The sequence below is a fragment of the Pyrus communis genome, chromosome 15 (genome assembly GCF_963583255.1).
Source record: "Pyrus communis chromosome 15, drPyrComm1.1, whole genome shotgun sequence".
Classification (NCBI taxonomy): Eukaryota; Viridiplantae; Streptophyta; class Magnoliopsida; order Rosales; family Rosaceae; genus Pyrus; species Pyrus communis.
Window position 1 is genome coordinate 23,668,750 of NC_084817.1, and position 27,380 is coordinate 23,696,129.

General features: G+C 37.2%; 3 protein-coding genes and 1 long non-coding RNA gene across 4 annotated transcripts; 1 reads left to right on the forward strand and 3 right to left on the reverse strand.

Moving 5' to 3' along the window:
• Window positions 1–1,035: 1,035 nt before the first annotated feature.
• LOC137718366 (regulator of nonsense transcripts UPF3-like) lies at window positions 1,036–8,836 on the reverse strand. Its single transcript, XM_068457901.1, has 12 exons — window positions 8,409–8,836; window positions 7,643–7,749; window positions 7,192–7,287; window positions 6,968–7,066; window positions 6,770–6,849; window positions 6,489–6,602; window positions 5,391–5,538; window positions 4,645–4,715; window positions 3,688–4,135; window positions 2,871–2,983; window positions 2,710–2,770; window positions 1,036–1,776 (listed from the first exon to the last, which is right to left on the reverse strand). The coding sequence occupies exons 1-11, from the start codon at window positions 8,549–8,551 to the stop codon at window positions 2,732–2,734; spliced, it is 1,458 nt and encodes a 485-aa protein (XP_068314002.1). The 5' UTR covers window positions 8,552–8,836; the 3' UTR covers window positions 1,036–1,776; window positions 2,710–2,731.
• A 3,321-nt stretch (window positions 8,837–12,157) lies between these two features.
• On the forward strand, window positions 12,158–18,403 carry LOC137718241 (KH domain-containing protein At1g09660/At1g09670-like). The gene is made up of 8 exons (XM_068457755.1): window positions 12,158–12,282; window positions 12,549–12,659; window positions 14,686–14,771; window positions 15,488–15,627; window positions 16,101–16,235; window positions 16,323–16,439; window positions 17,411–17,554; window positions 17,630–18,403. Exons 2-8 carry the CDS (start codon window positions 12,562–12,564, stop codon window positions 17,786–17,788), a joined length of 879 nt encoding a protein of 292 aa, XP_068313856.1. The 5' UTR covers window positions 12,158–12,282; window positions 12,549–12,561; the 3' UTR covers window positions 17,789–18,403.
• A 2,031-nt stretch (window positions 18,404–20,434) lies between these two features.
• Window positions 20,435–22,823, reverse strand: LOC137718339 (uncharacterized). Its single transcript, XR_011065871.1, has 3 exons — window positions 22,682–22,823; window positions 21,587–21,846; window positions 20,435–20,685 (listed from the first exon to the last, which is right to left on the reverse strand). It is a non-coding gene; the product is annotated as an uncharacterized lncRNA (long non-coding RNA).
• Window positions 22,824–24,061: 1,238 nt separating this feature from the next.
• Window positions 24,062–27,132, reverse strand: LOC137717287 (elongation factor 1-gamma-like). Its single transcript, XM_068456594.1, has 8 exons — window positions 27,051–27,132; window positions 26,871–26,916; window positions 26,246–26,395; window positions 26,099–26,159; window positions 25,963–26,015; window positions 25,714–25,815; window positions 24,720–25,227; window positions 24,062–24,628 (listed from the first exon to the last, which is right to left on the reverse strand). The coding sequence occupies exons 2-8, from the start codon at window positions 26,877–26,879 to the stop codon at window positions 24,249–24,251; spliced, it is 1,263 nt and encodes a 420-aa protein (XP_068312695.1). The 5' UTR covers window positions 26,880–26,916; window positions 27,051–27,132; the 3' UTR covers window positions 24,062–24,248.
• Window positions 27,133–27,380: the final 248 nt, after the last annotated feature.

Sequence of the window (27,380 nt, forward strand, 5' to 3'; positions counted from 1 at the left end):
CCTGATTTTTTGCTCTTGTTTATGTGTTATAATTGGTTGCATATGGCGCTTTACCACAATGCGGAAAACAATCATACCTATGCACTTTGGTGTGAGTTCAATTCTCACTGATCCTTCTTCCCCCACTAGCTAATATTTTAATCCGCTAATGTTACCGTTCTTTAAAAAAATATATATGAATTGAAAAATTTGTTAATTGAGTTTTATGAATTTAACACAATGTGCATTATTGGTCACTGGCATTAACTTTTTTCAAAATTCTATTCATTTGATTATGTTGCTCAGAACTAAGGGCTTACAAATCTCTCATTTTTATCCTTCCCAACGTGAGACATAACCACATGTGATTCCATTCTCCTTGTGCACTGAAAAGGTGCGAAAATCACTTTCCTTCCGACAATAACTAGTTTGTCCTAGTCCTACTTAAGATTGATATTTCAGAGTTTTACCAACAACAACAACCAAGCCTCATATCATTAATTGGGATCGCTTGTATGAATCCTAAAACACCAATACGCTCGATCTTACACTAAGTGTTCCGTTAACTCCAAGTACCCTATCCTCTCTTATAATCACTTTCTAAGTCTTCTTAGGTCTTCGTCTACCCTTTTTGTCCTAAGCCTCTGTCTCATAGTCACTCTTCTAACCAGAACATCTTATATTTTTCAGTTCACGTGTTCAAACCACCTTAACCGTTTTGCTCTCATCTTACTTTAACCGTCTTACTATAGCAGAAAACAAAAGGTCCAATTGGTAAAACTTTAAGCAGTTCATCAAACAAATGCTCACGCCAAATGAGCCTTAATGTTTCTCCTTTGTGCTTCCTATACAGTTCCGCTAGCTCGAAAAACCTAAAGCTATAACATGCATATAGAGAATTCGAAATATACAATTCCAATCATCAACGTTGCTTTCCAACTGTGTCATGACATATGCCCTAAAGGCTCCTCGGACTGACGGTCGGGCTTCACGTGGCCCCCTACTTGCCTTGGCAAGAACTGTCCTGTGGAAGCCTTTTTTTTTCAGAGAAAGAGAGAGAGCAAACTAACAAACTATATTCCGGCAATCTCCACTCAGAACAATGTCTCCTCCGTTAATACAAGGTGAAACACTGCCAAGACATAGACCGAATCAATCAGTCACTCGCCCGGCCATCAACTGCAAAATGGCTCGAGCTGTCTTTTCTATTCGAAACAAGCCCCCGATCAGTGTATCAGAGAAAACTCCAGGGCCTTACAATACTAACTGGTTGCAGATGCTACACTGCTCGCAACAGGGGGCATAGATACATAAGAAATAAACCGTGAAGCCGCATACAGTGCTCCGCCTTCATATTTACAGTTATACTAATGGACGACAACCATCTATAACATAAATACCTAAATATTCCAATATCCAGTGAAGGGCGAGAAGGAATGTGCATAACTCTTTTGCAAGGAGACCATTGTTGGGGGGCACTCTGATAAAAACTGTTATATACCTTAATGATGCTGATGTCTTTTACTATTCTTCGTTTCCCCTCCTATTTCCGTGCTGTCACCAGCAAAGTTGGAAATTTCTTCAAACCCATGTTATCCTTATATACACGTGTCTCCATCACTCCGTATGGCTTTCCAAAAGGAACATCTTTCAATGCTGCTGATGCTTTGTTTACAACTCTGTAATCTGTCCGGAAAAAATCAGACAGCTTCAGGGCACTGGTACATGCTCACTCTGAACGTTCTTTTTTTTCTTTTTGGTAATTCACTCTCAAGGTTGAAGTAGCCAAACATCGCACTGCAAAGTCATCAACAGAAACCAATTTTAAGTCGTTTATAAAAAGACAAATCCCGATTTAAACCTCTTATAAGAAGAGTTGTTTCCTTCTATTCTCAATTTCTTGCAATATATACTAATCATGCATACTTGGAATTCTTAACTACCTATCATACATGTAACACAATATCTGCAGGAGGGAGAAGTGCAGATAGGCACGAAGATTCAACAACAAACGCTATACTTAAATAACAAATTAATGCAGTTGTGCACACAGTAGTTCTAGAAAATGATAGCACGGCTAGCAGTTAAAGAAGACAATAAAAAGATAGCATCTTCGGCAGTACTGGGAATAGTGATTGTCACAACATACCATAACAAACGAGAGAGACTCTTGGAATCTCAAATGAAAGCCATATAGAACAGGACAAGAAACTTCATATGATGCATTAGGCTACCACAATTCATACAAGATGACAAATGACCTCATTTAAGTTGAGCTGTCCTCCAGCTCCAATGATTACCACAATTGATGGCCCGTACTATTAGTGTGCGAAAGAGTGATTATTACACATAAAAATTTGATTTTTCAAAAAATAGATCATTAGACAGTTAATTCCCTTCTTACTGGTCACTAAACAATTAGAAGACTCGGATCAAAACCTAATTAATTAAATACAAAAAAGAGCCATCCCATATTGCAAATGAATCACATGTTAGTTTTGATCTGTCTACTTTCAGTGGTCTCCCTTTTAGAGGTCTATAATGCATATGTTCCTACCACCTAAGCTTAGTTTCTCTCTTATCAGTAACAGGTATCACTCTTTTTCAATCAACTTGTATCGACTTTTTACTGACTATCAATTATCCATTGTGTAGAAAAGAATGAAGGCAAGGTAATTCAGATGATCATCAGGATAATTCAGATGATGATGGATATAAGATTGTGTTTACCAATTTAACAAAAAGAAAATCCTCAGGAACCAGAACTTGACTTCTGAACCCACACTTGTTTCTGCAGACACATTAAAGTAAATGTGTAACAGCCTATTACAGAATGAATAAAAGACAAGATATTGAACACAAGTTAAGTAGTATGCTGAAAAACCAAGCACCTCATGGGAGCCATAGCCTCTCTTCGAATGTTTTCCTTCACCTGCAACTGGAGAGCCATCAAGATCCTTAACACCATGTGTTGCTCCACGGTGAGCATGATGTTTATGGGAGCCTGCATAAAGTATTAGTATTTGTTATTACCGCATCAAGAAAAATGCACCAAGCTCCTGCCAGGCCAAAGTTAGATCGTGCAGATGCATAGGTGCTTTAATGTGCAAAACATTTGCTAGTCATACAGAAACATCAGTATTTTTTCCAAAATATATACTTTTTTGGTCCTGGAATAGTAATGGCATTAAACTGCCATTTCCTGTGTTTGTTCAAAATTTCAATAGTTCTACCAAAATTACAAGTGGAAATTTGACATATTTCAATCAGCCACTAGTCACTACAACAATTTAAGAGTAAGCACGTAAGCTGTACTATATGTAGAAAGAAGGGAGCTCCTATGGACCTACATTTAACTTGTTTTTTATTAGTCAAAATAGTAAATTATTGATCAAATAAACAGCATCTGAAGTTTCACAAAAAAAAATGTTTCTCTTACTTTGACCAATATAGAGACATTAAAATTTTCATCCATAATTGTGTTTTTGGAACCTACAGAGATATCTAATACCTGGGTTTTAACTTCCACTCAGTATTTGATATAAGAACTCTACACAGGATTTTTTTTTATTCATGCAAAATAATGCCTGATGAGCTCTTCAAGGTTTCAACAAATTTTCACTTATTCATGGAAAGAAATATAAACATTGATTAGAGTACGTAGCAATGTAACCCTAAAACAAAGTTTCCTTTGAATAGTAGTCGCACCTTCTGAAGAATCTAAGAGTGAGTGATCAGGTTGAAAAGCAGACGACAAAGACTCATCGCTTGCAGATGATCCATCTAAACGATTAAGAGGAGTCCATACACCACGATCAGGTCTGTCCTTATTCCTCGTCCGTTTCTCCTGCTTCTCACTATAACTACCATGCAAGTCATTCCCAACTATCCTATGATCTGGAGCTCCATTTGTATCCTTTAAAATCAATTGCACATGTTGCGACGGAGGAAGTCGTTTGTCCCTATCTGAACTTGAACTCTGGATTTGCTGCTCCAAGTGAATCCCAGAAGACTGACTTTGACGTGCATCCTTGTTTAGAAGTATGCTTTTGATAATCCTTCCCTTATCATGATGACGCGGGTTCTGTTTCAGTGCAACTGAACTACCCATGTTTTTAGAATATGTACTATACTGCTGTGACATGTTCCCCGGCACCTGCACAAGGAGTGATAGACATGAGCAGAAGTAAAAGGAGATCACATTTCTCAGTGTCAAAGCCCTCAGCCAGTCTAAATACGCAAACAAAATGTTGCCACTTTGCAATTTGATGCCCATTTTTTTTCAGAAGCTAAAAGTTTATTTTTATATAACATATGCTTAAATTATGCAAATTAAGTACATAGTCGCACCTAGATTTTCCACAGAAACATGCACACGATAAACAATATAATTTGGCATTAAATTATATCATGCTGAAACTGCAATCCATGCATACTATAACATGCATGTCGTTATCACTACCGTCTGCACCTATAGCCAATATTTCCAGTCTAGTGTTAAATTATATCATGCTGTGCAAAAAGTAGAACAAGTTAACTAGTTAACTGACATCATTTGGCATATTGACAGAACTACATCAGAAAACATAGAACGCCCTCTCACCCCACCATTGTAGACCAAAAGATAACCAATAGTAAATGAGATCAAGCAAGGAGGAGGTTTACATGAGATATCTCCTTCTCTTTCTCTTTCACAAGCAAGACTTTCTTTTTCCCAGCATCAGCACCCGAAACTCCTGAAATAGGGGTAAGAACTTATAATCAAAAATGGAAAGCAACTCACTGTCAGATAGAAAAAAAAAAAAGGCGCAATACCAGAATTCAGGAAGAAAGGAGGTGGGGGGAGACCCTACAATAAAAGATGATACTCAAAAAGGGAACTATACAGAGGGAGGAAAAAAACCTACAAATCAAATGTAAGGGGATGCAAGGAAGAAGCTTGTAAATGCAGAACTTCCGATTTTCTCCAATTAAAACTTAAAACTATATCAATCAACCGACTTGAAAATTAATTGAAACGATGAAAGCTACCAAAAATATTTCTTAGCTATGAAATGCTCAAAGTATTCTCTGCAACTAAATAAAGATTATAACCAAACTAAGAACAAAGTTCAAAACTCTACAAAACTTAAAACCTTAAATTCTGTATATGATAAAATGCACAAAGTCCACCATTCCTAAAAGAAAATGACTGAAGGGAAAACTATAGTACTTGCAACATAATCACAGGCGCCAGACGAATGAAAGGGAAAAGAACCTTGACGTCAAAGTAAGTTTAAAAGAGACATCAAAAGTGATAACTTCCACTTCATAGACAAGGAAAACCTTTGAACCATTACATGTGAGTGAGGGTACTAGGGCAAAAAATGCCTAGTCATCAGCAAATACTCTCAAACAATCAAATAACATACCACTCTCCTCTTCAAACAATTGAGTTCCAACTGCAGATGCCAAAATGGCAGACTTCTCAGAAGGTTGCTGATCAGCACGCTTGGGTACCAATGTATATGTTGACTTGTCTTTGGCACTGGTGTTCTTTCTAGCATCCCTCACAACATACTGCAAATCAGACAAGCCCTCTAAATAACCTTAAACATAAAATTTGACTTGCAATCAATTATAAATTTCCGAGACAAACATGGAACTAGGAACTGCCAAAAATGAAAAACTAAGAAAATGTCATAGGCCTCAAAAGCCAGCCACCTACAAGAAAACAGAATAATGCAAAACCCTGTGAATAAGATGAAAAAGCTCCAGCAAGAAGAGGATAAGCCAAGGATTCTACATTAGTATGATACCTTTTAGTCCCAAAAGTAATGCAGAAAACCTACAAAAATTATTCAAATTTTGGATATACAACCCATACACAAAAGTAGAAAAAACAACTAGCCTTCTAAGTTTCATCTCTTCTACTTTTTGAACAATGACATATGATAACAATAACATTGATCAAATATAATGACTACAAAAAGTGCACATAATATAAGTCTTAGAAGTATTAAATTCACGTTATTATAGCTTTGAAAGAACATAAACAAAAAAGGGGGGTTACCATTGCGGAATGTATTTGTTTCATATCTGAGGAACTCCAATGGTTAAAAGTTGAAATTATCAACCCCTCAATTTGATTATGAGGAGAAGTCTGGCCAATGCAAATTTCAAACTCCTAATGAACCAGTTTTAAACATAAATATCTACCAGCCTTTGTCATATTTGAACATGTAGTCAGAGTTTCACACAACCAATGAGGTGAAAGATGATCTATAATTTGAAACTTATAACCATAATAACTAGGATTTCAAAGATGATGCGAGGGAACGGAAAGGATTCCAAAGATGGTGGAGGTTGTGAATCACTGGGTGTTCTAGATCAATTAGTTCTCAATTCTGATCAATGGAAGGGTAAGAGTGAGATTTATCACGAAAACACTTATTCAGCTAAAAAATAACAGAAAAAGGTGATTTGATAAACTGGCTTTCGGCTACATATATGCATAAAAAAATGAGTACCATTGAGGCAGAATTCTTTTTCCTCTCAGAACCCCGTTTGGTCATAGGTAAAGTAGGACTTCGAGCAGATGATGCACCAGCTCTTCTACTTGTTTTACCATTAGACGGTAACCTCTGTCAGCAAAGATGAAGTATGCTTAGAAACTCATCAATGCTTATCTAAAATTCAATTTTAACATCTCCTAACAGCACTAAAATGCAATAATTGAAAATCATATTGAAAGTATGAATTCCACTAATCAATCGTCTCCTAGTTATCAGTAATATAAGCCATTAAATACCCGAGATCCAGCCTTGGCAGCCCTTTTTTGACGAACAAAGTCCATTAATGGTGTAACTATAGGAACGTCCTTTCCAGCACCTTTAAAAAGAAAAGTTAGACAAGAAAAATGAATCATTTGAAAGAATGCACTAAAAGAGAATTCAATACTAAATATAAATTTTCTTTGTTATTATATTAGGTGCTCTGTCTGACTAACCAGATCGTTCTGCTTCTCTTCTCTCCAATTGTGTCTCGGCACTTGGAAGATTCTCAGCAGGCTTTGCAATGAATTCAAGAAACTCCAAATACTCGGGATCTAGATGTTCATCAAGTAAATACTTGTACTTACTAACAGGAAAATAATTGTATATATAAGTCCACACGCAACAAAACAAGCTGTCGAATTTTTCTTTAAATGAATGTTACACATTAAATTATTACCTCTGAATATGGTTCCTTCACGACCATCCTTCTTAGACCAATGTTTTGGAACACGTTGTGAAGGAGCATACTCAACAATAACTTTAAATTGACTGCCTGAAAATGGAAAATAAATACTTTTAAATTTCATTATCTCAAACAAAAACTGTGGAAGGTTCCTGAGACAAATAGAAATTAAACAAATACAAATATATGAGAACGACATGTTAAATCTTTTAAAAATAATAAAAATAAAAAATCAGCAGTTTATATATATTTTTTAGCTGCAAGTAAAGCACATGAAAAAACTTCATTACCACCATGAGTTAGGAGAGCGCCTTAGCAAAAGAAAGAATAAAATATCATTAACCAAAACAAATATGCATATAAGCTGAATAGATATACTTCAATAAGACTTCTAACAAGAAAGTTGATGTGTATGATAAATCCGCAAAGCAAGCTCAAACAGTACCCTTTTCATTAACAAACAGATGACCGTCAAAGAACTCAGCAAAGTCGAATACATCATCTGGCCTCTTCAAATCAATGTAGGCTCTAGAATATGACTGATTCTTTTGGCTGAAAAATTAATTCAAGAAAAAGAAAATTAGCTAATCTTCCATCCTGCAGAATGTTACTTCAAAGTTTCAAACACTGATGCTCAAATATGACTAGTCATTATGCTATTATGATTACAATTTAAGCCATGAAAAAAAGTTTCTTTATTAGAACAAGGAGCCCATAAGACGCGCTTCAAAAGCTATTTATCAAAATAATAAAAATAATAATGCCGCAGAAAACAAGCAACCGACAGAGTAAACGATTCTATAGGCACCATAGGCAGAGTGAGGACCATAATTCGAAATAGCCCCTAAAAATAAAAAATAAATGCAATAACTTGGAGATGCCAAAACACAGTAGCTATGAAGAAGTATACAATCTCAACCGTGCAAATTGAAATGTGAAAAGGTTTCAACAGATCAGAAGAATCCACTCAACACTCCCATCCAATACAAAGTCAACATTCCAAGCAGCATGAACCTAAGGTACTAACAAACCATGAGTTGATAGTATGAACTAAAATAAACCCACAAACAAATACATATCCCCTTTTGATTTCTACACAAAATTTATGCTAACCCATCAACAAAATTATACAAAGCCAAAACGGCACATAAGACAGCGAAAGAAGTTGTATTTCAAGTAGAACCAACCAACAAATTTGCCAGAAAACCCACCTCCTCTTGCCAGGACGAAAAGCAACCCAGTTGTAGCGGCCAGCAAAGAAAACGTCGATTTGTTCCACAAGCGCGGCTTGCGAAATCGAAGGCGGCAAGTGTCGAAGCACCACCTTGGTTCGATCCAACTGGCCCTTCATCATCTCCCCAATCCAAAAACAAAAACCCTAGAAAAACCAACTTAAAGCTTCGCAGAATCGAACGGTTTTCGCAAATTGCTTCGGAAATACACGAAAAATCTCCGCTAAATTACATCTTCTTGGCTTCTGAAAATCATCGATCGAGGTCGATTTGAAACCCCTAATTCACCAATCGCCATGCACGAAAATGCTACAGACGCAAGAGTGAGTTGAAACGGTTGCGTTTTGCGCCTTCAGGTCTTCTCCCCCTCCTCTGTAGTTCTCTCTCTGGGTTTTGAGTACGAAGAAGTGATATACGTATGCATACGTGGGTGTGTTTGGCACGTGACATATCGAAGTAATAAAGTATTGAAATAGCCTGAAATCAATGCATGTAATCTCGTTAGCAAGTGGCGATTTAGTATGGTGGTGGAAAGATATTTGATGTCATGATGGTGTGGATTTGAACTTATTGGTGGCTAATTTAACACAATCTGTCATTTGATAAAAAATTAAAAAAATGTATGTACTCATCAAATTATGAATTCGAATTCAAGTCTAATATCCTATAACTCGTTTGAGAGTGTTATTAAAATTACTGAAAACGTTGAAATTGATTTTAAGTTCTAAATATACTTTAAGTGTTTTTTCATGATCTATTTTGGAAGAAGTATCAGACATATGCTTTTTGTAGAAAGCACGTAAAGTGCATTTCTAAGATCCACTTTAATTTTTACTAAGGATTCATTTTAAAAACATTTTGAACGTAATTGTTTCGGTTATTTCTAAAAACAGTTATAAATGAGCTCTAAGTTTGGGAACACACTTTCTATTGTTTTGTAACAATAATGTGTTAAAAATGATATAAATATGCAATAGATTTGGAAAATTTGAAGAGAAATTAAATATTAGGGAAATTAGAGAGAAATTGTCACATCCCGGCTCGGGGTGGATCACTTCCCGGGCCCGCTCCACCACCGTAGCACGATATTGTCCGCTTTGGGCTTACCATTCCCTCACGGTTTTGTTTTTGGGAACTCACGAGCAACTTCCCAGTGGGTCACCCATCATGGGATTGCTCTAGCCCCCTTCTCGCTTAACTTCGGAATTCCTACGGAACCCGAAGCCAGTGAGCTCCCAAAAGGCCTCGTGCTAGGTACGGATGGGAATATACATATAAGGATCACTCCCCTGGGCAATGTGGGATGTTACAATCCACCCCCTTTAGGGGCCCGACGTCCTCGTCGGCACATTTCCGGCCAGGGATTGGCTCTGATACCAAATTTGTTACATCCCGGCCCGGGGTGGATCACTTCCCGGGCCCGCTCCACCACCGTAGCTGTCACATCCCGGCCCGAGGTGAATCACTTCCCGGACCCGCTCCACCACCGTAGCACGATATTGTCCGCTTTGGGCTTACCATTCCCTCACGGTTTTGTTTTTGGGAACTCACGAGCAACTTCCCAGTGGGTCACCCATCATGGGATTGCTCTAGCCCCCTTCTCGCTTAACCTCGGAGTTCCTACGGAACCCGAAGCCAGTGAGCTCCCAAAAGGCCTCGTGCTAGGTAAGGATGAGAATATACATATAAGGATCACTCCCCTGGGCAATGTGGGATGTTACAATCCACCCCCTTTAGGGGCCCGACGTCCTCGTCGGCACATTTCCGGCCAGGGATTGGCTCTGATGCCAAATTGTCACATCCCGGCCCGGGGCAGATCACTTCCCGGGCCCGCTCCACCACCGTAGCACGATATTGTCCGTTTTGGGCTTACCATTCCCTCACGGTTTTGTTTTTTGGGAACTCACGAGCAACTTCCCAGTGGGTCACCCATCATGGGATTGCTCTAGCCCCCTTCTCGCTTAACTTCGGAGTTCCTACGGAACCCGAAGCCAGTGAGCTCCCAAAAGGCCTCGTGCTAGGTAAGGATGGGAATATCCGAATATATATATAAGGATCACTCCCCTGGGCAATGTGGAATGTTACAGAAATTATTAAATACTTAGAGGTGTATTTATCAAACATTATAGCGTGACTAAATAAAACATCAAAGTGATTAATTGTATAAAGGATAAGTTGAACAAGTGAGACATTCATTCTCATCTTTTATTGATAGGGTGGAATAAACAACCGAAAAAACCAAAATTGACCCGCTCTATATAGATATCAAACTGAAAATACGGAAAAATTTGGTATAGGTGTCAATATAACTGACACACCCCGACCTGAAATGTCCACTATGACCTCTGAATCGAGCCGTGCTGGGCGACGCCTGTATTGGGCCCCTGGGGGGTGGATTGTTACATCCCACATTGTCCAGGAAAGTAGATCCTGTAAGCCTTATATATATATATATATATATATATATATTCCCATCTCTACCTAGCACGAGATCTTTTGGGAATTCACTGGCTTCGGGTTCTATCGGAACTCCGAAGTTAAGCGAGTTCGGGCAATAGCAATCATAGGATGGTTGACCCACTGGGAAGTTCTCGTATGAGTTCCCAGAAACAAAACCGTGAGGGTGTGGTAGGGGCCCAAAGCGGACAATATCGTGCTACGGTGGAGTCGAGCCTGGGTTGTGGTAGAGGCCCGAGCCGAGATGTCACAATAACACATAGGTTAGTATGGTAAGACCGAACTAAACCAAATTAAATATATAATATATAAGATTAGAAAAAAAAAATTGAACAAAATAAGATTATAATTTATATGGCCGTCGGATTGGTTGAGATTTAATCTCAACCGTTGAATTAAAATCAGCTCTCTCTTGGCCTCAGCTACAATGATTGATGCTCTACTGTGTACTAGTGATTAGTTTAGGAGGAATGAATTTTATTTCTATAATCTACAATTGACGACCTCATATTCTAGGATGAACTTGAAGACTCAGTAAGTGAAGTATTTAGTTTTATATTTTTATTTTTTAGTGTTCAATACATTGAATCTTATATATAACAATAATAAACTAATTAGCAATAATTTGTGTTTATTGTTGTAGGTTGGGCCGCTTAATTTTAAAATGTGAGAAGAATTTAACTCAAGATGAAATGGTACCTTCTTCGTCGCCTCCATCACATAAATTCAACAACGTCAATCACTACTTTCACGACTACCCAATTCAAATTCACTTGTAAGGGTCAATCATCTACAACTAGTGCATCAAAGGGAAGAGGCCAATCTTCTACAAAGGATCAGTTCAAATTCACTTAATTTATTTATTTTGAATTGGAAGACTTTAAGTCACTAATTAAATTATAATTTATTATTTGGATTTTTTTCTAAATATGTCCTAATTCAGGTTAGTGTAAATGCCCCACCCTGAGTTATGAGATCAAATTTTATGCAGTTAAATGAGTGTAGCCTCTCCACCTCATCATTGACTGATACGTATTTATAAATTTAATTTTTTTATAATTTTATTATCATAAATTTAACATATGTCAAATGATAAATGTAGAAAATTTGATTACGAGCGACGGTAGCAAGTCACCTTGAAGTGACAACAAAAAATAATAGAGCATTGACTAGTGAGTGGCACTTTACCAGGCAGGAAAAGAAAATAAAAGGAAAAATAAAAAAGAGTGATTTGACTTAAAATATATAAATGCAAGGGAGGGATGGTTGAGACTCATGCTGTAGTAGGAATTTTGCCTCTTTGTTCACTCTCTCGCACCAACACCCGCCTCCAATAAGGGGCAGAAAAGATTTGAATCTCTCTGCCCCGACCTCCCTCTTCTCTCCTTCCCGTCCGGTAAGCCCCTCTCTCTCCCCTCTCTCTCCTCTCTCTCTCTCTAAATACATATTGTTGTTGTTTACTTTCTGTGTTGTGTGTTGTTCTATTGTTTGCTGTGTGTTTTCTTCAAAGTGGGATCAATTTTATTGTGAAGATAATGCTTCATCGGTGTTTTCTTCAACTGGGTTTTGCTCATTTGACATTTACATAATGATATGCCATTTTTTGTGCGTTCTCTGAAGTGGGTTTGTTAATTTGTTTTGTGGGTTATTTGACATATACAGTAGTGCCTGTGTTATGGGAGAGAGAATCCCTCCTGGAAGTTACTTCCAGTACCCACCTCCTGGTGTCCATGCTTCTCCACACAGGTCTTCTCTCCCTGCAGATCGAGAGAGGTCAGTAATTTGCTTAACTTTTAATGTTTCACCTGTTAATTCAATCTCATTTCGATTCCTTGTCGATAGTTTGTCGGTGACATGTGTAGCTGGTGGTTCCGTACTTGACGTTTTCTGCCGTTGTGAGGGGTGGTTTTATCATTAGTACATACATTGATGGCTATTCTATTTGGTTTTGCTTTCATAGAATATACTTAGTTTTCAAGGGCTTATGTGTTATATCCCGTATATGTGGCTGTCCCATGCTTTTCTGATGTCTTTTGGGTTTCAGTCCTTATATTTCGTCTGTTATCTTTAGTAGGGTTAAGAAAGTATGGCACTATGAATTATCGAGTCCTTGAGTATGCTCCATGAGTTTTTGGGAGTTAATTACATAAACCCCGTTTGATTTTCAGTTTCCGATGGAAAACATTTAAAGGGAGGTAGTAAATGATTTCATATTTGGGAAATTGTTCTTTCAGACATCTTAGCTTACCTTGTAATTAGACAACTTTTTTCTTCCTGAAATGTGAAATGCCATAAATTATATCTAGATTGCCGGTTTCTTTTACTGTTCAAGAGAAAATGTGTATGTTTTTAATATAGATATGTTTTACGAAGGCATTTCGGGCTCTAATTGAAGTAGAAATATGTTTAAATGCCACAGATAGTCAATTCGTTTTACCATAGATAGTCAATTTGTTTTACCAATGAAGAAAAAAATTGATTGGTTCTTTCGTACATACGTTTGGGAGGTTGTTTCTGCATGCATTTCATACAAAATATAGTCAACGAACCCCATTGAATATCGAACACAGTAATCCTCAGGAACTTGTTAACATGGATAAGCTTCAAAGGGTGAATATATATTTGAGTGATTGCACGTTGGCCTTTAACCCTACTAGTTCTTATTTCACTTCACCGCTGCTTTCAGATCATACATAGTACTATATGTTTCTAAATATTGAATCAAATCATAAAAGGAAAAAGACAAACCCACTCATTCTTTTGATGCGAGCAAGGTCTTCAGTGGTAAAGTATTGTTAGCATGGCAGGTGAAAGTTGTGAGATGTAGTTTGGAACCTACTTTCGTGCTCACCTGCTTTGTCTCTGAGCTTTTAAGTGTAACCAAATCACTGCTGTTGTTATGCATATTGCTGTTGTTGTGTCAGATAGTCCCCAGACCCCACATGTCCATTTTTAATGGTAAGATGAAACACCTGTGACATGGTTGAAAGCTAGACACCTAATACCCCTCTCTCTTGACTGGTGTATAATGTTTGAGTGAAACATATGGATCATTGCTAACTGTAAGGTGAAACACTTGTGGCATGGTTGAAAGTATTGAACATTTTTTGTCATTACCCGGTTGCGTTTGGTTGTGGTGGAGATCCTGAGGGAAAGTCAGGTTTTACCAGAAAGTTGTTTTTCAATTTTTATTTTTTAATGAGGAAGTTTAAAGGTTAACATAAGAAGTTCTATGGAGATGTGGTGTGATTGTGGTGCTAAGAAAGATATAGAAAGATTTTTGACAGGAGGGAGTGAAGTTTGGGGACAAATTTCAAGCACAGTCGTCTTTGTGGACTTTAGACTCTTCAAAGTTCGGAGAAACTCTTCTTTTTATTTTGCTGTTCTTTACTGATTGGAGGGCTGCTTTTATCCTTTTGGTCATGTTAATGTTCTTTACTATTTTGGCTTCCTGTCGACATCTTGTTCATTTTGTAACGATGTTTGTACTTGTACTCAATCATTGATGCACATCTCACTTCATGTATACATTTGAAGATGTTTGAGCATGTTGCTCATTCCCTTGGAAATCATGATCTTTTTCTGATAATAATTCAATTTAAGTTCGTGAAAACAATCATTCAAAGAATCAAAGCAACGTTGTGATGTCTGCATATATGATATAACATGAATATTCTTTCTCAAAATTACATTAATACAATTTTCACTTTCCAAATATTAACTGGTAATAAACACTACACACTACTGCTTTTCGAAGTATGCTAGGAATTGACACATGATTTGGCTGGTGTTATGGCAGATATTTGGCTGAACTACTGGCAGAGAAGCAAAAGTTGGGACCATTCCTGCAAATATTGCCCCTATGTAGCAGACTTCTAAATCATGGTTAGATGAAATTTCTATCTAATGCTTTTCCCCTATGTAGCTCACTTCTAAATTTTATGTCTCATTAAATTTTGTTTTCTCTTGTGAACTAAGAACATTTTTTGGGGTTGACAATAAGTTTTGGCCGCCCTTTTTTCTTTCTAAAAATCTGATTAATCCATAACCAAGATACTTTTCTGTACAGGTTTACATGTATGTGCAGACAGTCATGTACTGTGATATCAGTTTGGATATAACTACTTGGCATGTGTGTGTTTGACAGCTGTTCTTGGATATGTTTGTTCCAATCCATATTTCAAAACACAAAATATGTTTGCACTGTCTATGCTTCCTCTCCGTGTCGGAAGTAATGATACCAAATGGTGTATTTAGAAATGGATAAAAAGAACACTAGAACAAAGATCTCTTTTTTTGGATGATTTTTGAGCTGTAAATTATCAGATCCTCACATTTAACATTAGTTATAGTTTCTGTATAGAGAAAGTATTGAGTCCTTGAAAAGGGCTGTTAGGCGGTGGTAACTGTAATTTCTTCACTATACAATCATCTATTATAAATTTTTGTGCAGTGTCTCCTATAACAATCAATGTTTAAGCATGTTGGTTGGAAACTGCATGCTCTTGTAAAATGCTTAACCATGTGTAGCTACAGTTTCATTTTTCTGGTCTTTTTTGGTTATTTGCTGAAGCATACTTTGTTCTTTGACGCCATGACAGAGATCAGACAAATATCAGGCTTCAATCAAACTCCTGCAGATCGTGAAAGATTTACGCATGACAGTCCATTTAGGTCATTAAGTCAAAATGTGAATGGTAGACCAATGGATCTGGAGGGATGGCCAGGAATACACATGGAGGTAATTCTACTAATAGAAGTGGGTGATGCTTATTTTGTATTTTGTTTGAATTTTTGACCATAGTTGTTGCTTGAATTCAATTATCATTGTCTAATTTTCTTAATTTTTTTCAATAGTATTAGAAGCATACAAGGACATAGTCTTCATATTTGCTTGCATGTGTGACAGTATAGCCTTCATTTCTTGAAATGTAAGACGAGAGTTTTTTTTTCTTTAATGCGTGTTTGACAAGCCTGTGAGACACTGTATGCCAGAGCTGTAGTCCAGTTTGCAATGTTTTGGTGGCCATCCAAGCCAACTTCCAATATGTTATTGTTGAAACCACTCTACCATTCGCAGTACAATCATCTACTCATAGCTGAATAAAACTCTTTTATGGTGTATGACATAGTGGGAAGAGAGTTTAGGTTTTGCTCATGTCTTATGTTGTTTGTATGTGTGAATCTTCATTCATCATAATTTGTCTCCTGTAGGACAATGGACACATCCAGAGAATGGCCCCATTCCAATCTCCTTCTATGGGATGGCTTGGGGGGCAAGGAATTCCAACCACCCCTATTGTAAAGAGAGTTATTAGACTTGATCTTCCCGTGGACAAATATCCACATGTAAGTAAGGAAGGGGTTATGATTTGTGCAGAGTTTATTTTCAACCTTTTTGTCTTAATTAACAATTTTTCACACCATACTTGGCAGTACAATTTTGTTGGCCGAATTTTGGGACCACGTGGGAACTCCTTAAAAAGAGTTGAAGCCATGACAGAGTGTAGGGTGTACATCCGAGGCCGGGGCTCAGTGAAGGATTCTGGAAAGGTATTGCTCATCTTTTTTGGGTAGTTAGTTGGCACTGGCATGGTTGCATGAAAATTTACTTCTAAATTTGCTCATTCATATTCGTTTATGGTAGGTATTAATTCATGCATTCTACAAAATACTCAACATAATTAATTTCATAGATCATATGTTCTTGTCCACTACCTCTTTGCAAACTTCTAAAATAAGGATGCCACAAGTGCGAGGATGAAGGTTTAATTGAAACATGGCGGCGTAATAAATATACAATAATATAGATGTGTGTGTGTACATATATATATATATAATGTACGAGAAAAGCATTATCATAACAAAACGACAAACTTCGTTGTAGGCCTGTAGCCTAGGAGTAACAAACAGGAGTAAAAAAAATTGAAACTGTTTGAAATAGCGCTCAGTGTTAGAATAGAAGGGATCTCTAATAAGAGGACTCACACAAGCTTCAGGCCAGCCGTGAGGTTTCCAAAAACTTTAACATGAAGCTAAAAATTGATGCTAGTGAGAGTTCATGGTATACAGTTCTCTCTTGACATGTAAATATAAATATGTTTCTAGCTTGGATTTGTGTAGTTGTATTACAACTCACTACAAACAGCTTGATGGATCCAAAATGACGGAGATGGAGGTAGCTAGGAACTAACTGCTTCAGTCTGATATCGTAGTTTGGACTTGTGTAGTAGTGCCTGATTATTGTTAAGTCTTTCGTTCATTTTCTTTAATCTTTGGTTGGGGTCATGTGTGCTTCAACAGATAATGTATCCTTACATTTTTATGGTCTCAACTTTTGAATGACAATTAAGTTGGTCATTTTCTGAATGGCATGGTGTGCTAAAAATGGCAGGCAGAATATCGATTTGCAAACTTCATCGAAGAGTTATTTGTCTGAAAAATACTCATGTATCCTTGTCAAATTCTAGTTTTCGTTGACATCATTTGGCTCCTTATGTGCCTTGTACATTGTTTTTCTTCAGGAAGAGAAATTAAAAGGTGAGCCTGGATATGAACATCTTAATGAGCCGTTGCACGTGTTGGTAGAGGCTGAATTTCCGGAGGATATAATCAATGCTCGCTTGGATCATGCAGTGGCAATACTCGAGAACCTTCTGAAGCCTGTGGTATGAATAGTATTGGTCACGTAGTTTTGACTCTTAATTCATTTTCTTGGACAGGTTTTAACCCGTCTCTTGCAGGACGAGTCCTTCGATCACTATAAGAAGCAACAACTTAGAGAATTGGCTATGCTGAACGGTACACTGAGGGAAGAGAGCCCTAGCATGAGCCCAAGTCTAAGCCCGAGCATGTCGCCCTTTAACAGTGCAGGGATGAAACGAGCCAAGACAGGGAAGTAATAAATCCTAAAACCATGCTGATCGTTAGTGGTTTAATCACTGAAAACATTCACATCTGCCTTGTCGAAGACCTTTCGGCGTCTTGATAATTTTGATTTCCAACACATTGGGAGGCATTGTTGACAAACTGATGACAAATTTCGGGCCCTTCGTCCGGCCTCTCAGACGGGGTGAACAGGTTTGGTAGTTCCGTACGACATGCCTTCTCCACAGTGATTTAGAACTTGTTTGCAAGTGCTTTTAAAATGAATGAAAATGCTTTTGGTGAAATTGATTTTGGGTTCTAAAAGCACTTTTAAGTGTTTTTTTGAAGAAAAAAACACCAGCTATATGCTTCTTACAGGAAGCAGTGCTTTTCTATGATCCACTTGGATTTTTAATTAAGATTGGTTTTAAAAATATTTTCACCTCTCATTTTAAAAGCACTTCTGAACAAGCCCATATTCTTTGTTTGATAGCCACAAGCTTGTAGGCCGTCGTTTGATTTTCCTGTGATCATATTCCAGCATCTTGTACCAGGCAAAATGCTACATTGACTAAGTTTATATTTATCTTGTATGCGTGTATTGGGCTATTGTTTACAATAAAAATAAGTTCAGATGAGTTTCTAATTTTTGCCATTTTGTTTTGGCATCTTTGTACTCAATTTTTCTATGTTGCAAGCGGTGGATTATCTTGGTAGATACAGGGACATATCCTCCCCAGATTCGAACCATCTGTATCCTTATGGACCTCCCTACCATCACTCATATCCCCCTCCCCATCGCACCCCAATTGCCACTGCATGTTTCCCCGACCTTCAACCCTTCCCATTTTCTTCTCTCGTTCTTTCTCTGTGGTTTTGCTTCGTCGATTGCCACGAAGATGGCATGGATGTTGAGGAGAAAGAAAAGGAGTAAGAATGTTACAGATGAAAATGATTTCAGCCGCACAATTTACATAAATGGCTGAGATTATTTGATCACTACGATCTGGATGGTTCGGATCCGAAGAGAATATTTTTCCGATAGATATGACCTTCCTCTTCAACCTACCATGTCTTGGGTTTAAACCCACCACTTTTACTTGCCATTTAGTACTACAGTCTAATGGTATTCCTCTTTACTTGTAAATGAGAGGTCTTAAGTTTGAATTTCGTGGATGACAAATTCGAATCCTTAGTGTAAAATATATCGTTGTACTCGAAGAAAAAACAAAATACCTCCCCTCAGTGTAGCTTAAATAGTGATACCGCTTGTAATTAAACAAGTTTCGTTTATGTTACAGAATAGAATGAAATTCATACATATTTAAATGAATTGGGGAGAGAGAATGAGAATTGAATCAAGTATTTCCCCTAATCAGTCTAATCCTTAGGTTTTTCTAAGTATTTAATTATGTATTAGTAAGTGCATGGAAAATTAAAATTCGGAATTATCCAATATTTCGGTCACAGAAACAAGGTTTTGAATTAACAGCCGAGCAGAAATAAGTTTAAAATTTTAAAGTCCGGTAGCTCGCACCGGCACCTTCTTCGATCTTTACATGAAAGGCAAGGCAATCGGCGATACAAATTTAACGATACCTTAGATCATAAGAAATAGAAAGGGAGAGACTCAAATGAAAGGGGAGTGAGCTGTGAATGTCGAAAACATAAATTACGGGTTTGAAGGTGCTACATCGACATTCACAGCTCACTCCCAAACCAGAATACCAAAATTCTGCAATCCGTTCAACAAGTTCAAGAACGGAACACAACTAAATTATGATTCCAAGTGTAAAGGCAGCATAAGTAACCCCAAAATTCGGGTAAGAAATAGATACAATCCACAGATCATTGCTAAAACATGAACCACTGCGCTAGTAATAGTTCGAAAGTAATAAAAAGGGATCTCCTTGTTAACAGGATCATCATGGAACTCAAAAAAGGAGTGCACGGAAAGCGTACCACTGCTGGTAAAGATTTGCCCGAAATCTTGTAATATCAAACCTTTCTAAATGCAGCTCAACATGAAAATCAAACAATGACAAAAAATAGAAAACAAGTAGCTTTTAAACATTAGAGATGATTCTACTATCTAGGTCCGGATAACTAGGAATAGCATTCTCAATAGTTTATGCATTGAGAAAGACAACCTGACCCCGTAAATTCTACTACCGTCATACTCAGATAACGTCCACTCTGAACTCTTCAAAAGTTAACCATCTTGAACCTAGGAGCATAAGACAAGTCGTAATATCATTCCTGCTTTTTACATCAAAAACTTAGCGTAAACAAACAAAGGCACTTGAAGGTGAGGCCTAGCATGAAACACTCAACTACTATTATTGACATGCCTTGCAGGTGTCCCCAACAACTGTACAAAAAAATAGTTCCCATACCAGAAGCCATCTACCACCTACCATCTACCAAATACAAGTGAACTAACTTCATTTATTCTCAAAACAACTGAAATAACTTTCTTGTTTTCTACACAAAAAATATCCGTTAGGACATATCATTCCACGTAGGCAGAGTGATCGAACCATATTTTTATCAAGCGGGCATTTATATGCACGCCAACCAATTGAAAGAAGATGGCGCTAAGGGCTTACAAGACTTACAGTTGCCTGAAATTATATCAAGATTCAGACCACTTACTAAGATTTTCATGTCAATCAAGCATGTGAATTCGAAATCAAGGTCATTAATACAAACACTGATTTGTGAACCTCAGCGCTCCATATGAAATAGTATCCCTCACATATGGTATGATATCATACTCAAAAACAAAACGAAAAATAAAAGCATAAGATTACATTTGAAGATATGATCACAAATGTCACAATTGACAGAAATTATCTAACCTCAACCCCGGACACCCAACTTCCATCGTGGTTAGGCGAGTGAGTTTTTCAAATACAAAATCCACGCAACTCTGCAAAAACAAAGAAGAAAAAACCCTCATTAGGAAGTGATTCTTCAACCAACAATCATAATGACATAAGTGTCCATATAAAGAAATACCATAACCTGACTAACTTTCCAAACTTAACCAGGATACAGTAAGCGATGGATATCACAAGGATTTGATATAAACTTGCAAAATTTTTGGTAGATCATCTACATAAATTAAAGTATGATCAAATCACAAGTAAAAAAGGAAAAGGATGCTAAAAAATCCATCAGTCTAGATTTCTAAATGAAAACAAGGAAGATTAGAAACTGATAAGATCTCACTTTATATTGATCCATATAGGCTTCTGTGCAGAAAGTGGTCTCTCCCTTTTACAATACACTATTAATAACTCTTACTCTCCCCTTAACACATTTTTAGAATTCCCACTATACCGTTAGCGTTCCATAAAAAGGTTATTGTCAATTTTGATATCTCAAAGAGCTTCTCCAATGGAAGATGAAAAATGTCTAGGAATGTGCATTTTACAGTTCTTGTTGGCCATAAAGCCTTCCAATGGGTGAATTTTAAGGGGATGTAAAAAAATACCCATCTTGGCCGGAAATTGTAAGTAAAAATGTGAATTTGTATCTATCAATTAAGATGCTCTACATAGTTTCTTAGTATTCTGACACCCGACTAATTACAGGGTATACAAACTAAAAGGGCATTTCTACTGGTTCATTCAATGTCACCAAGCTTTGCACAATACAGCATCACTGTAAAGGTATCAACACTACATAGCATTCAGAAAAGAAAACTGGTCACGCAATGTCGCATTGTTAATGACAATTAATATATAGTCACCCCCGTAAATCAATTGAAAGAAAGAATTAACAGTTGGCACACTAAAAAGAAGAAAGCAATAGGGTAGGAGGCACACCTTGAATATAAACAAAGTATTTCAATCCCGAAGACCGAGTTCGAGCTCAAGCTCATCATCCTCTTCAAACAACTTCAAAAGCCGGGCATACTGTTCTTCTCGTTTCTTCTTTTGCCATAGCTTGAAAAGGAAAAAGGAGAACAACGCAACTACTACAAGTCCAAGGAATATGATGACCAACGTTGAACCAGTGTGGCTGGAAGTGGAATGACTCTCAGATTTTTTACCATCTTTGGAACTAGATGAATCGTCAGAAAGGCCTGAAAGAAAAGGACCAAAATTTAAAAGATCTTATCGTGGTAACATGAGAAACAATTAATCATACGCGTATCGCAGCATCACATCTCATTCCTTCATCTGTTCATCAAATCCCCTCGTGTCACATAAAGGCTTGTTACTTCGAGAAGCAAGGGTCTAGTATATCGAAAGGTCTTCTTTCAAGATTTAAATGCAATAGCACTTCAATTAGATCATACAATGCTTAAGGGATGCTTCAATACCAAAGCAAGCACTCAAATTTGGGGATGTTGCAAAATATGTGGTTTTTCTCTTTTGTCCATTTTCCAAAGGTTTCTAAACCACACCACACTCAACCATAGATTTCCACTAAGATTGCATTCAAAACCCAGCTACGATACTTGGATTCCACCAAATCAGATAACCCAGATACACAATCCACTTCAAAGTTGGCCATACGAAAGTAAACATATCGAGACAATGTTCCAAAAGGAAAAGGAAAGTTTGGATTTTTTTTTTCTTAGACTCTAATTTTAAATGTAAACATAAACATTTCCTTATAAGGGAAACAAAGACAAGATTAAGCAAATAATGACTAACTTGGGTTTGGGTAAGGTAGGTTTTAGCTAATTAACAACAGAAAACAACAAATTTAGGACTTTCTTTTTCTCAGAAACCAAACAAGTGATTTGAAACAGACCCAGAAAGCAACTAACACAGAGAGAATTCAATTACCAAGTATATATAAATATAAATATATGTATATAAATCAACATGAAAGCATATAATATATAAATCAACATGAAATTAAAGCAGAATAATTGGAGAGAAATTGATGATGAGTTTGTGATGCCCAACCTGGAAAGAATTGGAGAGAAAATGAAGCTAATAATAAAAGCAAAGTCGGCGATCTGCAACCAGAAATTTCACTCATCTCTCCCAAACTCTCTTCTCTGAAACCTTCGCTCTCTCAAAGTTTTTTTTTTTTTGGAGAGATCGCTCCCCTTTCACGCAACAACTCGATTCGTGTTTTTTATCCTTTTTTTAATCTTTTTTTTTTTAATTTGAATACAACAAAAATGTTGTTTCTTTCAGTAATGACCCACGTATTTTCCATATTACTAATTGCACCATATTTGATTCTTTTTATTCCGAAGGAGGGAATTATTAGAAAAGTTTATTTTTTTAGTCATTCTTTAAAGATTGTCTTTGTAAAAAAAATAATTAAATTCTTACTGTTTATTCATCTAATGATTATTTGATAGAATAGAGTTGACAAACTATGTTTAATTCACAGTTAAACAACTTCTAATTTGGTTAATTTATTTGCATAGTTAAAGTTCTACGAGTGATCTAGAAAGTAGATAGTTGACGTATGACAAGAAAAGCTGAGAAAGGAAAAAAGTTGCATTCTCCTCAATTTTGTGTACAGGGTAAGACATGGAGTTTCAATTCTGGTTGTATATATTTCATAAAACAAGACATGTTAGAAACTTCGAGTATGAGTATCATCCAAATGACGTAGTAATACAGAATGACACAATAGTTTATTTAGATAATCAACAATATTGAGGCTACGATGTTCATGAGTATTGAATACTCCACCATTAAGAGCCCTTACTCTTAGAGTTAGATCTCATCTAACCATCGTTCAATTTTAAAGACTATAAATAGATGATTATTGTTTTTTTTTAATCAAAAATAAAAGATTACTCAACACTCGAAAATGTCGTATATTTTTTCAAATCAACAATGCGTTTTGTATCCAAATAGTTTGTGGCGCAGAACCGATTCAATGACAAGATTCCAAGATCCCAAACTTTTTCATTTTCTTCGAGAAGACCAACGAGGGTTCAAATCAAGATCCCACGCCATAGGAAGGTCGGATATTAGAGATGTCCTACATGGTATCTTTGATTACAAGAGATGCCATACGCCCTAGATCTTGCAAACGAGTCATGTTCATGTTGTGACCCGATAAAAATCCAATTCGTTAACGGATCATGCCTTTTCATGCCGTGATAACTGGTCAGATCTGACAACGATATCTTATCAAGTTTTAACGGACGATCAGATCACCACTCGACTCGTTAACATGTTGACTTAGAACATGTTACTTTCGTGTCTTTCATGTCATATTAATAGGTCATTCAAGAAGTTGTCAAAGGCCAATACACCCCATTATTAGGCTGGTAGTATCACTAACCTTGTGCTAACCTAACTGATTCAAACCACAGATAATAAACCTTCGAAGACTGTATCATATATAATTTTAGATGTCTAAACCATTCTCCAAAATTGAAGCGCAGAAACATGACTTGTAACTTATACTTGGTCTCACTCAGACACCAAAGAAACAAACCCTAACAAAAAAAGATAAGACAAAAAACACCATTTCCAGTGAAGGGATTAGATTTAGATATTTTCACTTGAAGCACTTGGCATCCAAAAGAGCCTCTCCCTCGAACGGCTCCTGGTCTTCGATCATCTGGTTGACACGCTCCTTTTGGTTTTCATCCGAAATGTCAACCTTTGTCCAGTTGTAGAGCTCCATGTCGTAGCACTCATCCATCACAAATTTGGGAATTTCTTGCCCACGGAAGAGCCACAGCCCCTTCACCTTGAAGGGTGCCTCTGAGCCAATCACAAGCATCTTTCCAAAAGCATACTTGCGGGCCAAATCCATCCTCTGAAGGAATCCACCGACCTTGTTCAGTGTCACAAAGGAAACTGTATTCTCATCATTGTACTTGTATTCACAGAACCAAAGAGAGTATCCTTCGGGATCGTACATGTCCCAGAATCCTGCAATAAACAAGGACGCAAACATCAACTTAACCCAACTGATGCTTTTGACTGCCAACATTCCAGAAAGACCAAGCGTTAAGATGATTACCTTTAATAGCAACCTCACGGAAGTTGGTCTTTGTGTTAGAGTAAAGTCTCTTCCAGTCGTCCAATACCATCTTACTTGGGGGAAGCAGATCAAGAGGATTCTTGGGTTTAGGCTTTGGAGCCTCTTCCACTTCCTCGGCAGCTTCTGCCTTGAGTTTTTCTGGCTCCTTTTTGGCTTCTTTCTTGGGCTCCTCCTTGGCCTTGCCTTTAGCAGGCTGGGCAGGCTTCTTTGCAGATACAACTGGTGGAACTGAAACAGCCTGCTTGACATCACCCATTACCTTTTTGAAGGTTGGTTGATTGACCAGAGTCCAGAAGTATCTCTCAACGTGGGGAAACTCTGAGGTGAAGCTCTTAGTCAAAATTTGGGTGAACCCAAAGTACAAATTGCAACCAACAACAATGTCAGCAAGGGTTACAGAATGCCCAACTAGGTATGTGTTGGAAGCAAGATGGGTGTTCAAGGCACCTAGTGCTCTCTTCAATGCAGAAATTGTAGCTTCCTCATCCTAAATAGAATATACAAAAAAGTTAGAAATACTTCATGAAGCATCAAAGAAGCTGGAAGGAACAGAAAGAGGGGGGGGTGGGTGGTTTATAAACAATACAGATTGTGCACTGTAAATAAGGGAAAAAGAATCATATATTTCAATTTGGTCAAGTGTCACCAGTCACCACAAAGTTTTTGTTGACCATTTCAGCCAAGGTAATTGACATGATTGTATATCTAACCATAACACCTAACAGGATTCGTTGTAACTAGCCTTACAGAGTACAACTAATATTATAATCGTATTCCATCAATCTTCACAATGTGACACTACTAACTCAACAAAATGTACATCTAATCTTGTCTACATAATAAATGATCGATTTCAATCGTGACAAAAGAATAAACAAAATAAGCACACCTTAAGCACCCAAATCGGACAAAGATGCTATCTAAATTGGGAAGAATATAAAGAGACATAAAGAATTATGATTATGCAACTCACTGGAGGAAGGTACACGCGATGTCCCACTCTCGGTAACCACCACTTAAGTATGTTAGCATCAATCTCCAAGGATCCAAAATCAATCCATTGCTCGATATGGGCCTAAAGAATAACAAACAAATGTAAGCATAACAAACCTCTTATTTCACCAGGATTGAGACAAAAGATAAAACATAAAAAGGAAAAATGCACTTGAGCCTTTAGATTTACTCAAGGCAAAACAACTCAGGAAGGAATATTGTTTCTTACATAGTCAATCAGAGAAGAACCACACAGAGGATTGTCAGCCTTCAAGCGTGCGACTGAAGCAACACAAAAACATAGTTAATTTCTAATACACCAATAGAAATTGATAAAAGTAATTTGATGAAAAACATAGTCTTACCATAGCGTGCAATAGCGTTACTCTCAAAGATGGGACCATCAGGTGTTACCAACAGCGGAACCTGGAATTATATGACCGATTCTTTAATGCATAAAATCAAACTACAATTTCATCAAGCATGTATATATAAAGAAAACGAAATTCTACCTTTCCGATAGGGTTTAACTTCAAATACTCAGGAGTCTTGTTTGTAACACCCATCTCAAAGTTGGGTGCAAGTTCAACTTTCACACCACTGTACTCGGCAACAATGAGCGCCTTGTAACCATTTTTGTTTGTCTTCCCTGCATGCAAGACCTGAAAAGTAAACAATACAAAACCTATTAGTAAACGGAGATCCCAAAATTGAAGCCAATAACATAATAATTGAAACCAAAACACATCGGGTGGTTCCCACAAATCATATAAAAAAACTTAACAGGTACGAATATGAAGTGAACTAAAGCAGAACAAACCCCTAAAATTGCTTAAGTTCTGACGACTTTTCTAGTGTTTATCAATAATATCAGATCAACAAAACCCATATTGCAAAATGAATCCGATTTCGAACACAGATCAATATATGAACATCTAAATTTGAATTGTATCATCAACCATATGTAAATCGGCCACTGGTAAAACCGAACACACACGATCATATTATTCATAAAATTAAGTACTTTTTTGAGATGCAAACCAAACATAAATCGACCACTGTGAGCGATAAGAATTGGACTACAGTACAATCAGAACAATTCGAATCGAAAAATAAGAAGAAACGAACTAAACTCACCAAAGCCATGGCTGTTCCGGAAAAACGTTTCGCTCAGATTTAAGATCTGAAACATGCAAAGGCCAAAAAAAAAAAAAAACCCTTTGTTATCAGCAATTTGATTACTGTAGGAAAAGAAATTGGTAGATTGGAAGAGAAGAATTTCATTTCAATTTTCTCGAGAAACAAACAGAGAGAGACCTGTAAGGCGGAGCGTTCTTCCGCGAGAGAGAGAGAGCAGCAGCACAAGTGGAGTGATGCGAATAAGAGAGCAAGAGACGATGTAGGAAAAGCCAAGTGCTAGGGTTTTTAGTCCGAGTGAAAACGACTGCAACTGTTTATGGGTCGGGTCATATTTTCACTCTAAACTACCATCCGGCCCATTTTAAGCCCACAAATTTTCTTTTAACTTATCACACTTTTTGTTAATTTATGTATTTTGATTTTCTTTAATTCATTCGATCCGACGGCTAAAAATTGAAAAGAGTGTGTAAGAGGTAAAAAGAAGTGTGTGGATATGGTCGGCCCAAT